Genomic DNA, 14524 nt, shown 5'->3' on the forward strand with positions numbered 1-14524 from the left:
GCCCATGTTTTCCTCTACTTTACAGCACCAGAAAACTGATGTCAACAACTGCAATCTCTAAACTATTTTGTCTTTAAAGAGTGTTTCCACAGAAGAAAAAACCTCAGTCACCTCATCAGAAATTAAAGATCACACTGACTATTCACTAGGACAGTCTTGTGTGTGACCACAGTGTTGTTGCCAGACTGCCGAGGGTCCAACTTGACAGCACTCACATTTCCAAGTGAAATTAGTAAGAGCTAATGATGCTTAGAACCAATGAAAACCACACTTAGGTTCCTCCAGTGGTTAGAGCAGAATACATTTCTACCTCTCCTTACATTCAAAATGTACCAAACAAGCTGCTGACTATATTATGATAGTATAGTGGCTTATGTTTACAATTATACTTTGAAGTACACAAAGCACCCAATTCTGCATGCACTAGCTAAGAGGGGTGGCCTGTTGATTTAGTGGCAATGCATTGCATTGCTACACCAAAAGCAGGAGAGAGATCACTTGATCATTGCCTGTTAGGTCCACTCCCTCTGGGGCACCTGGCATTGGCCACCGTCGGTAGACAGGATACTGGGCTAGATGGACCTTTGGTCTGACCCAGTACAGCCGTTCTTATGTTCTAAACATCAGAGTTTGCAATCAGAGAACAGTTCCTCACTCCCTGCATGGCGGGAATTGAAAGCATGGAAGCTGGAGCAAACTCCACCCGAGAATGTGCAAGAAGTATCTTATGGTTCATCAAGGACTCCCTCTGAGTAATGCTCAGATAAAAATTAACTCTGAAAGAAGCCAGATCCAGTCATCTTTGGTTGGGAGAATTTTCTCCACAATAGGAGTTTGAGAACACTATAAAAAGTTGATTTGTTACCTGCATACTTGTATAAAAACTCAGGCATATTTTTTCTTCTAATCTAAACCTAATACATAAAGTTGTACTGAGCATTACAGTAAGCCTAAGAAAGATATCATCAAAAGGATATTGAAAAGAAACCTACAGAGTGCATTATAAATTATTTTAGTCTTTAAAACAAGTCTGATGCTCAGGGAAATAAAACAAAAATCGCATTTCAACAACAGAATAAAACCAGAAATCTCTGTGATTAAACACTCCCAGTCCCTATTTCAATACAATAACCCAAACCTACACCAAGCATAGTGTCAACAAATGTTTCCAACACATTCTCGATTGAATTGGGCAGCAAAGAACTTGGCTAGAATATTGATAAACCCAAGATGTTATTGGCTTGGCTGTGGACCTTGGCATATCTGGATGGGATCATTTTCAATTCTCATTCTTACACAAGAGATCTAGAGAATTAGGCTGTTTCACTTAGATGTCTTCGTTGTTTGTTGCGCCATAGGCTTTTGTTCTGTCACTCTGCCTACTCACTTACATGAAGGGCACTGGATAAAAGAGTGAGGTAGTTTTGGGCTGCAGTGCTATCAGTACATGAATGGCTCAGTGAAGGAAGCAGGCAGCTGCCTAGATACAGGGTCTGTGAATTTTCAGTGTCTGGCTAGGAGAATGGTTTGGAATAGGGAAAGATGGTCATGGTTTACTCCTAATAAGGGAGATTATGCAGTGTAGTGAAGCAACCAGAGAATATGATAGTACCTTTTCCCCACTACTAAGACAGTGCTATCCATTTTTTGCCCAACAGGTGAGATTTCCAAAAGGCAGAAATGGGAGTTAGGTGCTTAACTGCCATCTGTGTCATTTGAAAATCTCTCCAGAAATTATCAGTGAAGGGATACTTTCAAATCCTCAATTTTATTTATTTGGACTTGCAGGTGACAGAGTGTTTAGTACAATTGTTTTCTCTCAAAAAAGCAATCTGCTATAAGGCTACTACTCTACAATTTGTATCACAATTTTGTACAGTTTATACTGGTTACAACTCTCCATATGTTGGGAAGGGTAAATTATTTTTTTAGAAAAGTAAACTACCTCATTAATGAAATTCAAGGTTACATAAAAGTCAGCTTTGTGAAATTGAAAATATACATCCTAGTCGCCTACTTGCCCTGTTTGAAGGCTGGTTTTGTTTGGATTCTTTTGTTAATTGATGTAATATTTTGAGACTTTCTCATCCTGACCTGAAACAATGAGCTCTCTTGCAAAGACACTGTATATTACATATGATTATGGTGCACTAAAAGTGTAAGGGATGGAAACCAGGCAAGAAAAATATCAAGTAAATTCTGAACTACAGAGCTTTGAAAAGACATTTTAACAATAATTCTTAAAAAAATAAGTTCAATACCTCATCAGTTAAGCGCTGATTTGTACTTTAACAGTATTTACTATATTTATAAAACTTCAAGAGATGGGGTTCTCTCATTCTCGTAGGTTTTATGAGATGCCTAAAAAATGAATTTTGTGAACAGAATATAAATTAATTCTTCTTTTAAAGGAACTTTGGCTTGTAAAAGTAGTTAACTATACATTAAATGAAGGAATCCTAAGGGAACCAGGGTTTGAAATAGGCAATGATATTTTTTCATGTTTAAAAAACCAAGTTGTTTTAAAGAGTTTGATCTTAACTAATATTGAATGTAAATTGTAAAAAAAAAAAAAAAAAAAAAAAAAATTTAGAAGAAAAGCAATTGTATACAGCATATACTTAGCCTAACCCACAATTCAATTAAAAAAAAATATGGCTGTTAAAAAAAATATTCTGACAGAATTATAATTGAGCAAACATGTGGTCTGAGGGACACAGAATTTTTTTATACCAAAAAAACCCCCAAAAAGTAATTTTCTCCTAATATGATATTACTGTTTACATTTCAATCAGCCTGGATAGTGAAACCAGATATTTCACAGTATGTTTGCTTTCTGACTTTGTGTAACAAACTCAATAGAGGAATGTTTAAATTTTAAAAAAGTTTCCATTAATTTTAGAAACTTTTATTGTTACATTTTTAAATAAAATTTGAAGTTAAGTCTAAAATTACATGACTGATAAATTTCCTGTTTTAATTTTTTTTTTAAGTTTTAAAATTGTTGAAACATCCCATTTCATCATTTTTAAACAAATATTTTTCTTTTTCAGTTGAACAACTTTTTGTTGGAAATTAAGGTTAATTTATCGTGAAATATAAGAACAGTGAAAAATCAAAACTAAAAGTTTCAGTTGACCTGATCCCAAAATTTTCAGCTTTTTGGTTAATTAAAATTTGAAATTTCAGCTTTTAATCCCAATTTGGGATGGAGAAATTTTTCAAAATGACAAAAATTCTCATGACACAAGATATGTGTTTCCTGCCCAGCTCTAATCAGAAGTTTCCACTTCTCCCCTACCGTTCCTAACAAAATGTGACAGTCATGTGCTCTATACTTTCAGGAATTGTTCCAAATAGGCAGACAATCCATTCCTGGCAAATCTTAATCTTGTTCCATGAAACAGTCTTTCCATTGTCTCAGCAATTTCTCTGCCCAACAGCTATCTTCACAAAGCTAGAATGGTTGACTTTATTTTTGATAAAACAAATACTTGGAATGGAAGTAACTGGACAGGAGTTTGATAATGACTTTTCAAGCAAAAAGCCTCTGGGGAAACATCCAGTAGCTGAATGAGGGATTGGAGTAAATCCACAAGAGCAATGATCTGTGGCCAAAAATACATGGTAGAATCATTTCCTCCTCCCAGCAGTGCTGTCAGATTGCTTTTATTGTGTTCATAATCCCCCATACAAGATTCCAGGACTTTCTTCAGGTCTTTGTGATTATATGTAACCCGAATAAGTATATGCACACAAAAAACGTGTATGCACGGAAGATCTGTGCATACACGACTTTTTTTGTGCATATACTTATTCGGGTTACATATAATCACAAAGACTTGAAGAAAGTCCTAGAATCTTGTATGGGGGATTCCACAGAGATTCCATGCATACTTAGTCTTTCCCCATGTTTTCTGCAGCCAGCAGACCCTTCATCAAAGAGTACAGTTGTGCACAATGCAAAGGTTGTGCATCATTACTCTGTTCCAAGACAAAAAAGGGAAGGAAAGTAAAGCAAGCAGAAGAAAGCACCAGAGCAACACGAAAACAGGAGAGAGAATCATTCAAAAAAAAAAAAAAAAAAAAAAAAACCCTCACACATGCACACCCCACTGAAGGAGACATAATAAAAAGTTATTGAAACTGAGTTACTGGAATTTAGAGCTAATGTGCTCTTTGATAGCTTAACAGACAATAAAAAAATTAATCCTTGCTAACTAACTTAAATTGAGAGAGAGATTTTAGCAGTTTCCGGTACACCCCAGACATTTCCTTGACATGTTGATGTGCATATAACACAACTTTCCTTAAATCATGGAGCAGTGGTTCTCAACCCACAGGCCACTTGTGGCCCAATCAGCACACAGCTGTGGCCCATGTGACATCCTCAGGGCCATACAGGTAGTATATACATTGTGTGCATGAGGCCCACAACACAGAGAGCTGCATATGCAGCCCACAATGGTAAATAGGTTGAGAACCACTGTTCTGGAGAAACCATTAACTCCAATCATAGAATCATAGACTTTAAGATCAGAAGGGACCATTATGATCGTCTAGTCTGACCTCCTGCACAATGCAGGCCACAGAATCTCACCCACCCACTCCTGTATCAAACCCCTAACCTATGTCTGAGCTACTGAAGTCCTCAAATCATGGTTTAAAGACTTTGAGGTGCAGAGAATCCTCCAGCAAGTGACCTGTGCCCCACGCTGCAGAGGAAGGCGAAAAACCCCCAGGGCCTCTGCCAATCTGCCCTGTAGCAAAATTCCTTCCCAACCCCAAATATGGCAATCAGCTAAACCCTGAGCATGTGGACAAGACTCACCAGCCAGACACCCAGGAAAGAATTCTCTGTAGTAATTCAGATCCCACTCGATCTAACATACCATCACAGGCCACTGGACATATTTACCGCTAATAATTAAAGATCAATTAATTGCCAAAATTAGGCTAGCCCATCATACTATCCCTTCCATAAACTTAAGCTTAGTCTTGAAACCAGATATGTCTTTTGCCTCCACTGCTCCCCTTGGAAGGCTGTTCCAGAACTTCACTCCTTCGTCTAATTTCATGTCTAAACTTCCTGATGGCCAGTTTATATCCATTTGTTCTTGTGTCCACATTGGTACTGAGCTTAAATAATTCCTCTCCCTGCCTGGTATTTATCCCTCTGATATATTTATAGAGAGCAATCATACCTTCCCTCAGCCTTCTTTTGGTTAGGCTAAACAAGCCGAGCTCTTTGAGTCTCCTTTCATAAGACAGGTTTTCCATTCCTCGGATCATCCTACAGCCCTTCTCTGTACCTGTTCCAGTTTGAATTCATCCTTCTTAAACATGGGAAACCAGAACTGCACACAATATTCCAAATGAGGTCTCACCAGTGCCTTGTATAATGGTACTAACACCTCCTTATCTCTACTGGAAATGCCTTGCCTGATGCATCCCAAGACCGCATTAGCTTTTTTCACAGACATATCACATTGGCGGCTCATAGTCATCCTGTGATCAAACAATACTCCAAGGTCCTTCTCCTCCTCTGTTACTTCCAACTGATGCATCCCCATCTTATAACAAAAATTCTTGTTTTTAATCCCTAAATGCATGACCTTGCACTTTTCACTATTAAATTTCATACGATTACTATTACTCCAGTTTACAAGGTCATCCAGATCTTCCTGTAGGATATCCTATCCTGGTCCTTCTCTGTATTGGCAATACCTCCCAGCTTTGTGTCACCCGCAGACTTTATTAGCACATTCCCACTTTTCGTGCCAAGGTCAGTAATAAAAGATTAAATAAGATTGGTCCCAAAACCGATCCCTGAGGAACTCCACTAGTAACCTTCCTCCAACCTGACAGTTCACCTTTCAGTACGACCCGTTGTAGTCTCCCCTTTAACCAGTTCCTTATCCACCTTGCAATTTTAATACTGATCCCCATCTTTTCCAATTTAGCTAATAATTCCCCATGTGGAACCGTATCAAATGCCTGACTGAAATCGAGGTAAATTAGATCCACTGTGTTTCCTTTGTCTAAAAGATCTGTTACCTTCTCAAAGAAGGAGATCAGGTTGGTTTGGCATGATCTACCTTTTGTAAAACCATGTTGTATTTTGTCCCAATTACCATTGATCTCAATGTTCTTAACTACTTTTTCCTTCAAAATTTTTTCCAAGACCTTGCATACTACAGATGTCAAACTAACAGGCCTGTAGTTACCCAGATCACTTTTTTCCCCTTTCTTAAAAATAGGAACTATGTTAGCAATTCTCCAGTCATACGGTACAACCCCTGAGTTTATAGATTCATTCAAAATTCTTGCTAATGGGCTTACATAAAAACGGCCGTACCGGGTCAGACCAAAGGTCCATCTAGCCCAGTATCCTGTCTACCGACAGTGGCCAATGCCAGGTGCCCCAGAGGGAGTGGACCAACAGGCAATGATCAAGTGATCTCTCTCCTACCATCCATCTCCACCCTCTGACAAACAGAGGCTAGGGACCCCATTCCCTACCCATCGTGGCTAATAGCCATTAATGGACTTAACCACCATGAATTTATCCAGTTCTCTTTTAAACTCTGTTATAGTCCTAGCCTTCACAACCTCCTCAGGTAAGGAGTTCCACAAGTTGACTGTGCGCTGCGTGAAGAAGAACTTCCTTGTATTTGTTTTAAACCTGCTGCCTATTAATTTCATTTGGTGACCCCTAGTTCTTATATTATGGGAATAAGTAAATAACTTTTCCTTATCCACTTTCTCCACATCATTCATGATTTTATATACCTCTATCATATCCCCCCTTAGTCTCCTCTTTTCCAAGCTGAAGAGTCCTAGCCTCTTTAATCTCTCCTCATATGGGACCCGTTCCAAACCCCTAATCATTTTAGTTGCCCTTTTCTGAACCTTTTCTAATGCCAGTATATCTTTTTTTTAGATGAGGAGACCACATCTGTACGCAGTATTCAAGATGTGGGCGTACCATCGATTTATATAAGGGCAATAATATATTCTCAGTCTTATTCTCTATCCCCTTTTTAATGATCCCTAACATCCTGTTTGCTTTTTTGACCGCCTCTGCACACGGCGCGGACATCTTCAGAGAACTATCCACGATGACTCCAAGATCTTTTTCCTGACTTGTTGTAGCTAAATTAGCCCCCATCATATTGTGTGTGTATAGTTGGGGTTATTTTTTCCAATGTGCATTACTTTACATTTATCCACATTAAATTTCATTTGCCATTTTGTTGCCCAATCACTTAGTTTTGTGAGATCTTTTTGAAGTTCATCACAGTCTGCTTTGGTCTTAACTATCTTGAGCAGTTTAGTATCATCTGCAAACTTTGCCACCTCACTGTTTACCCCTTTCTCCAGATCATTTATAAATAAGTTGAATAGGATTGGTCCGAGGACTGACCCTTGGGGAACACCACTAGTTACCCCTCTCCATTCTGAGAATTTACCATTAATTCCTACCCTTTGTTCCCGGTCTTTTAACCAGTTCTCAATCCATGAAAGGACCTTCTCTTTTATCCCTTGACAACTTAATTTACGTAAGAGCCTTTGGTGAGGGACCTTGTCAAAGGCTTTCTGGAAATCTAAGTACACTATGTCCACTGGATCCCCCTTGTCCACATGTTTGTTGACCCTGTCAAAGAACTCTAATAGATTAGTAAGACACGATTTCCCTTTACAGAAACCACGTTGACTATTGCTCAACAGTTTATGTTTTTCTATGTGTCTGACAATTTTATTCTTAACTATTGTTTCGACTAATTTGCCCGGTACCGACATTAGACTTACTGGTCTGTAATTGCCGGGATCACCTCTAGAGCCCTTTTTAAATATTGGCGTTACATTAGCTAACTTCCAGTCATTGGGTACAGAAGCCGATTTAAAGGACAGATTACAAACCTTAGTTAATAGTTCCGCAACTTCACATTTGAGTTCTTTCACATTTGCAATTTCATGTGCCAGTTCCTTTAATATTCTTGGATGAAGATTATCTGGGCCCCCCAATTTAGTCCCATTAAGCTGTTCGAGTTTGGCTTCTGCCTTGGATGTGGTAATATCTACCTCCATATCCTCATTACCATTTGTCATTCTACCATCATCCCTAAGCTCCTCATTAGCCTCATTAAAGACTGAGGCAAAGTATTTGTTTAGATATTGGGCGATGCCTCCACTCCATCCTCAATGTTTAGTGATCCCACTTCTTCTTTCTTTGTTTTCTTATTTATATGGCTATAGAACCTTTTACTATTGGTTTTAATTCCCTTTGAAAGGTCCAACTCTACATGGCTTTTGGCCTTTCTCACTTTATCCCTACATGTTCTGACCTCAATAAGGTAGCTTTTCTTGTTGATCCCTCCCATCTTCCATTCCTTGTAGGCTGTTTTTTCTTAATCACCTCTCTGAGATGCTTGCTCATCCAGCTTGGTCTACGACTCCTGCCTATGAATTTTTTCCCCTTTCTTGGGATGCAGGCTTCTGATAGTTTCTGCAACTTTGACTTGAAGTAATTCCAGGCCTCCTCTGCCTTTAGATCCACAAGTTCTTCAGTCCAATCCACTTCCCTAACTAATTTCCTTAATTATTTTAAGTTAGCCCTTTTGAAATCAAAAACCCTAGTCACAGATCTATTTTTGTTTATCCTTCCATTTAGTTTGAACTGAATTAGCTCATGATCGCTCAAACCAAGGTTGTCCGCTACAACCATTTCTTCTATGAGGTCCTCACTACTCACCAAAACCAAATCTAAAATGGCATCCCCTCTTGTTGGTTCAGCAACTGCTTGGTGAAGGAATCCATCAGCTATTGCATCCAGGAAAATCTGAGCCCTATTATTATTATTACTAGCACTTGTCCTCCAGTCTATATCTGGGAAGTTAAAGTCTCCCATGATCACACAATTCCCATTAGTATTTACTTCATTAAAAACATTAAAGAGGTCACTATCCATATCCAAATCAGATCCCGGTGGTTTATAGCACACCCTAAGCGCTATCCCAGGGGAGGCTCTAGTAGCTTTCTTCCCCAATGTGATTTTTGCCCAGATAGACTCAGTCTTATCCATTCTATCACTTCTTATTTCTTTACAGTCTACCTCATCAGTGATCTACAATGCTACTCGACCACCTTTGCCTTTATTTCGGTCTTTCCTAAACTGCAAAGACCCTTCAATACCTGTACTCCAGTCATGACTACTATTCCACCATGTTTCTGTTATCCCTATAATATCTGGTTTCACTTCCTGCACCAGTAACTCCAGTTCCTCCATTTTGTTACCTAGGCTCCTCGCATTGGTGTACAAACATCTTCATTTTTGCTCTTTGGCTTCGCTCACACTCTTTACCCAATTAGGCACAGACATTCTACCGCCAGTATCACCTATTAGACTGGTATCTACACTACCCTTCCTCCTCATGTCCATTCTCCTACCCACAGCTGTATCCTTTCTTACTTCATTTTCTTCCCTCTCAATGTTAAAATCCGGCGTGGAGATTACCAGGACATCTCCCAACCATCTCTCCCAAATTCCTAGTTTAAAGCTCTCTCAATCAGTTGTGCCAGCCTCCATCCTTGAAGTCTATTTCCCTCCTCACTCAGGTGAAGTCCATCCTGAGAGAACAGTCCTCTGTCCATGAATGCTTCCCAGTGGCCATACATCCCAGAGCCCTCCTTATAGCACCACTGCCTGAGTCGTCATAATCTTGATACACCTTTGTTGCCCTTCTCTAGGAACAGGCAGAATCCCACTGAAGATCACCTGAGCCTCGATTTCCTTAAGAGTCTTCCCCAGCCTGGCATAGTCTCCCTTGATACGTTCCAGCGAGAACCTAGCCGTATCATTTGTTCCCACATGAAGGACAATCAGTGGATTCTTTCCTGCTCCCGTTAGGATCCTCTTCAGTCTCAGGTCCACATCCCGTATCTTAGCACCCGGCAGACAGCACACCCTTCTGTTCTCTGGATCAGCTCTAGTTACAGGCCTGTCTATTCTTCTCAGTAAGGAGTCCCCAATCATGTAGACCTGCCTTTTCCTGGTGATGGTGCGATTCTCCGGTCTATCCCCTGTTTCCTCTGGCTGCAAGTCCTCTCGATTCCTATTCCAACGTATCCTCCTGGGGTTCATATTTGGTGTTATCTCCATTGACTCTTCCCCTCTTCCTATAGGACTAGCTGCTCTTCTCTTCTTCCTTGCCCTCTCACCTTCAGTGACCATCTGCTATGCCCCTTCTTCATTTTCCAACTCTGCAAACCTGTTCCTGAGCTCTATTTCTCCTTCACTAGCCCATCTTTTCCTCTGCCTGGTTCTCTTAGTCACATGCTTCCACTGTCCACTTTCCTCACCCAGCAGTCTCCCCTCAGAGTTCTTTGGTCCTGCTTCCATCTGCAATTCTGAGCTTTTCCGTTGAGCCTCCTTGTGTCTTTGCTCCATCATCTGCTCAAACCCTCTTCTAAACTCAACCAGAGTTTCTACCTGCATCTCCAATCCTCGGATCTTTTCTTCCATCAGCTCTATCAGGCGGCACTTCATGCAGACGAAACTCTTTTCATGTACCCCCTCCAGGATCACGTACATGCCGCAGCTTCCACATCCAGTCATCTTCATTGTGTCTTCCACTGCTTGGGTCACTACCACTGCTGCCTCTGTATCTGTCATAGCCTTCCCGCCTAAATCCTGTTAGTCCGAGAAACACAAACCAAACTAAAACACCATCACCCACAGCAAAACAAACCCCCAACGAGCACCAAAACACCGCCAGAACACCACACACTCCCTTTACTAGACTGTCTATTCCTCTGCCTGCCTCTCAGTCTTCCTTGCAAACTCCCACTCAAACTCCCCGTTTACAGCTCTGTTTGCTGGCGCCTGTGCCACTGCAGCTGTCTGTGCCGCTGGCTGGCTACCTTGATAGGACCCCTAGTCAGAGAAGCCCCACCCCCTAATCAGGGCTCAGCATTCCACCTTGGAAGAATCCTGTGTCATCTGCCATATCCTATGATGTTTCTTTTGTATCATGTGTCCCCTACATAAAATGCAATAGATCATATTCCTTAGCAAATAATAAAGGATCTGGGTGGCCTATGAAAAAAGTAATTTTCTTTTCTAGAACTGCTCATGAAGCAGAGCATGCTTCAGCTAAACTTTCTAAGTGTGGAGGGACACAGTTTATTCTGCCAAACATAGTCATAGATGCAGGTGTCTGCAACAAAATTTTAGGAAAAGGCCATCCGACCAATTATACCCATCTTTTTAATTTTTAGGTATACCATGTAGTATGTCCCATTGCATTGTACATGCGAGCATTAAGATCAGCTGCAGTATGCCTATGTAGTTTGAGAACTCACTTATGAGGCTTGTATTTGACTAACACTCATCAATTTGATGTAACAAACTCATCAGCCTGTAAAAATGGTTTGGGAGTATAATTTTTGTACTATCTACAAAATACCCAACAGTATTTCTTGCTGAAATCAGATTTCAAATGTCTGTCACTGACGCTTCTGCAATGCTCTCTCACGTTTCTGTGAATGCTCAACTGCTGAAGTGCTGCACTCACAGAGTCAAAACCTACTTCTTCCTATAACATCACAGAGACCAGCAGCAGCAAACAGGCTTCCTGTAACTGAATAGGTGATGTGAAAGGAGCCCATGCATAGTATTATATTCTAAGTTGCATCTGGGTTTTTCCAGTTATGTCTTATGCTTTGGCATAATTCCCTGCTCAAACATGGTACATTGTAGAATTTTTACATCATGGCATGAGACATTAATTGCAACTCTATTTTTAACATTAGCACTTTATATAATGCCCAAAATGAAGAAAAAATACTTGATATATAAGGAAAAGGTATTTACCTGACCATCACTTTTTTTCGGCCCCCTATGTACAAGTCAACCATAAATGGATTGAATCCTTCTCTGATCAGCTACGGGAAAAGTCCAATCAATCGACCAAGCATCATGGGATAGAATTCCCCGGCTCTTCCTCTTCATGCCAAAGTGAGTGCATCCCAAGCTGTAAAATTGAATTATACGAATACGCATATTAACCAAATGATTCTTCCCTCCGAAATTTTCTAAGTCTTAATTGTGTTTTAGTTATTAATATGCTTATTCGTATAATTTAGCTTTCCAGCTCTGAAAGGAGGAAAAGTCAGAGTATCTTCTATCATGATCTTTGTTCAACAGATCAGATTAGTCCTATATTTGAGTGAGAAAGGATGCCATTTGACTGTGGTGACAGAAACCTAGTCTTCACATCCTTTTTGATAACTTGAAGGGAGGGTAGAAAATAATCTTGCCATTGCAGCCTGAAGAGAGAAAATTCTCTTGTACATCTTTATATCTCTCAATGGAAGGCTAGTCGAGATCATGGACTATTTCTCTTAAAACACTTTGAACATTTATTACTGTAATTTTTAGTGTTTAAGCTATTCTGCTATGCCAGTTGATAGACTACGTTTAAGTTTGTGACAGTGCAACTTTGCTGCTTTGGATCAGATTCTATATTCTTTTCAAGCTAAGCTAGCTCCTTCCCCTCCCTAACTCTGCATCCCAATGCACAGCTATAATACTTCTATTAGTAATATGAAGAGTAATAATGCACTTGTGGCACATTTCATGTGAGAATTTAATTGATTACAAACACCCAAACCTCCTCAGCACCTCAGTAGCTTAAGTTCACTTCATTCAGTGAGAATGAAACCCTTAGTCTTTAGCACAACAAAACCATATTTCTTCTACTTTAAGTAGGAGAGTTATTTTCTATATCATGTTATTTACAGATATAATAAGTAGTACATTAATAATTATGTATGCCTATCTCACACATCTGAACTAGTCACAGTAATTGATCAAACATATATAACTATACTTACTGTAACTGCTTTAGTCTACTTAGACAATTTCTCACAGCTTTTAAATTTAATTTGCTCTTTTTTTGTTGTTTTCTTTTTCAGTTCACATTACTGTTTGCCAAAATAATTCTCAGAACCTCTACACGGAATGTATGTGAAAATTAAACACTAATTCAAAAACAAAGTTTCAATTTCAACTGCATGGCTGGGTTGAAAAGATCAATAAAAGTTATATACACCTATCAGCAAGGCTTGGCTTGCACCTCTGAAGACTTTAGTCACAAATTAAAAGGAATGTATTGGTCTCCACCCAGTCACAACAAAGCATTTGTTCACATCAGGAAACTCATCAAGCAATCTTGTTACAATTTAATATGACTGACAATCTCTGCTCAGGAAACAACCAGTATTGGAATAGCAGACGTGTTGAAAGTTAAGATCAAAAGCATTATACAAAGAATTAAGAAATCTTACTTTCCACCAACTCATGTTATGCCTGGCTCTAAACAGTGCTATCCATTCCTCACTTACAAGAGCTGGTATTTGTGACACACATTATGCAACATTTAGTGAATAAGAGTTCACCAAATTCAGTTTATAAAGTAAAATGTTAAGCTTTCGGACAACATTACCAGTTTTAGGTGTTCTTTTCTCCTTTTGCCAAAAGAGGAACTTGAAGACCCAGGTTCTGATTCTTGACCTCCTGTTTTAACATCCTCCTCCTCCTCCTCCTCTTCATCATCTTCATCAAAGCACCATTCAGGTAGCTCAGGTGGTGGCGGTGCATCATCTACATCTCCGTAACGACGGAATAGTTCTTTTAAATAGTCCCCTTTATAGATACCTGGTGGTCTGGCTTGGGCAAAAGTAGCCACTGCTGCTTCAATACTGGAAAACAGAAATTGAGAGTTGTGTATTTCTGGATGTTAACAAGACATGTCTAATAAATTAATAATGTTCTGTGTGACTTTCAGTTTCCCCTAAAAATTCAAAAAATAAATCACTTCATTGTCAAGAATTCAGAAACTCTTGAGATACTTATTTATCTTGTACAGTAACTGAAGTTCTTCAAGATGCGTGTCCCTATGGGTACTCCGTTTCAGGATGTGTGCATGCCCATGCACTCTTGATTGGAGATTTTCAGCAGCAGCACCTGCATTCTAGAGATCCTTTTACTCCGGTGCAAGGATATTGGGGAAGGGGGGGATGGACCCCCACACACACACAGCTCAGGTCCTTCTCAGCCATGAAATCTAGTCAGAAGATTGGAAAGCAGAGGGGAAGGAGGCTGGGTAGTGGAGAACCCATAGGGACACACATCTTGAAGAACTCCAGTTACTGTACAAGGTACATCACTTCTCCTTATTTGAGTAGCGTCCCTACAGGTGCTCCCCTTCAGCAGATTTTTGAGTAGTACCTCAATTATGAAGAAGAGTGCCAAGGAGACAGGTTCACTACAGACCACAGAACAGCATCACCGAAAGCCATGTCAGCTCTGGAAGCAGACATGAGTACTGGGAAAGCATGTGCCTCAAAGGTCAGGTGGCTGACCTGCGGATGTCTGAGATAGGTATGTTTTTCAGTAGCACCACAGAGGTAGATTGAGCCCTGGTGGAATGAGCCATCATCATAGGAAGGGGACGAACCC

General features: G+C 39.9%; 1 protein-coding gene across 2 annotated transcripts in view; it reads right to left on the reverse strand.

Moving 5' to 3' along the window:
* The window catches only part of RNGTT (RNA guanylyltransferase and 5'-phosphatase), a 449379-nt gene that overhangs the window by 377053 nt on the left and 57802 nt on the right, over positions 1-14524 (reverse strand). For both annotated transcript variants that reach the window (XM_065401183.1, XM_065401182.1), the window contains exon 6: positions 13509-13764. In XM_065401183.1, the coding sequence (XP_065257255.1) occupies positions 13509-13764 (256 nt within the window). The remainder of the gene's footprint in view (positions 1-13508; positions 13765-14524) is intronic.

Source organism: Emys orbicularis, chromosome 3, assembly GCF_028017835.1.
Source record: "Emys orbicularis isolate rEmyOrb1 chromosome 3, rEmyOrb1.hap1, whole genome shotgun sequence".
Lineage (NCBI taxonomy): Eukaryota > Metazoa > Chordata > Testudines > Emydidae > Emys > Emys orbicularis.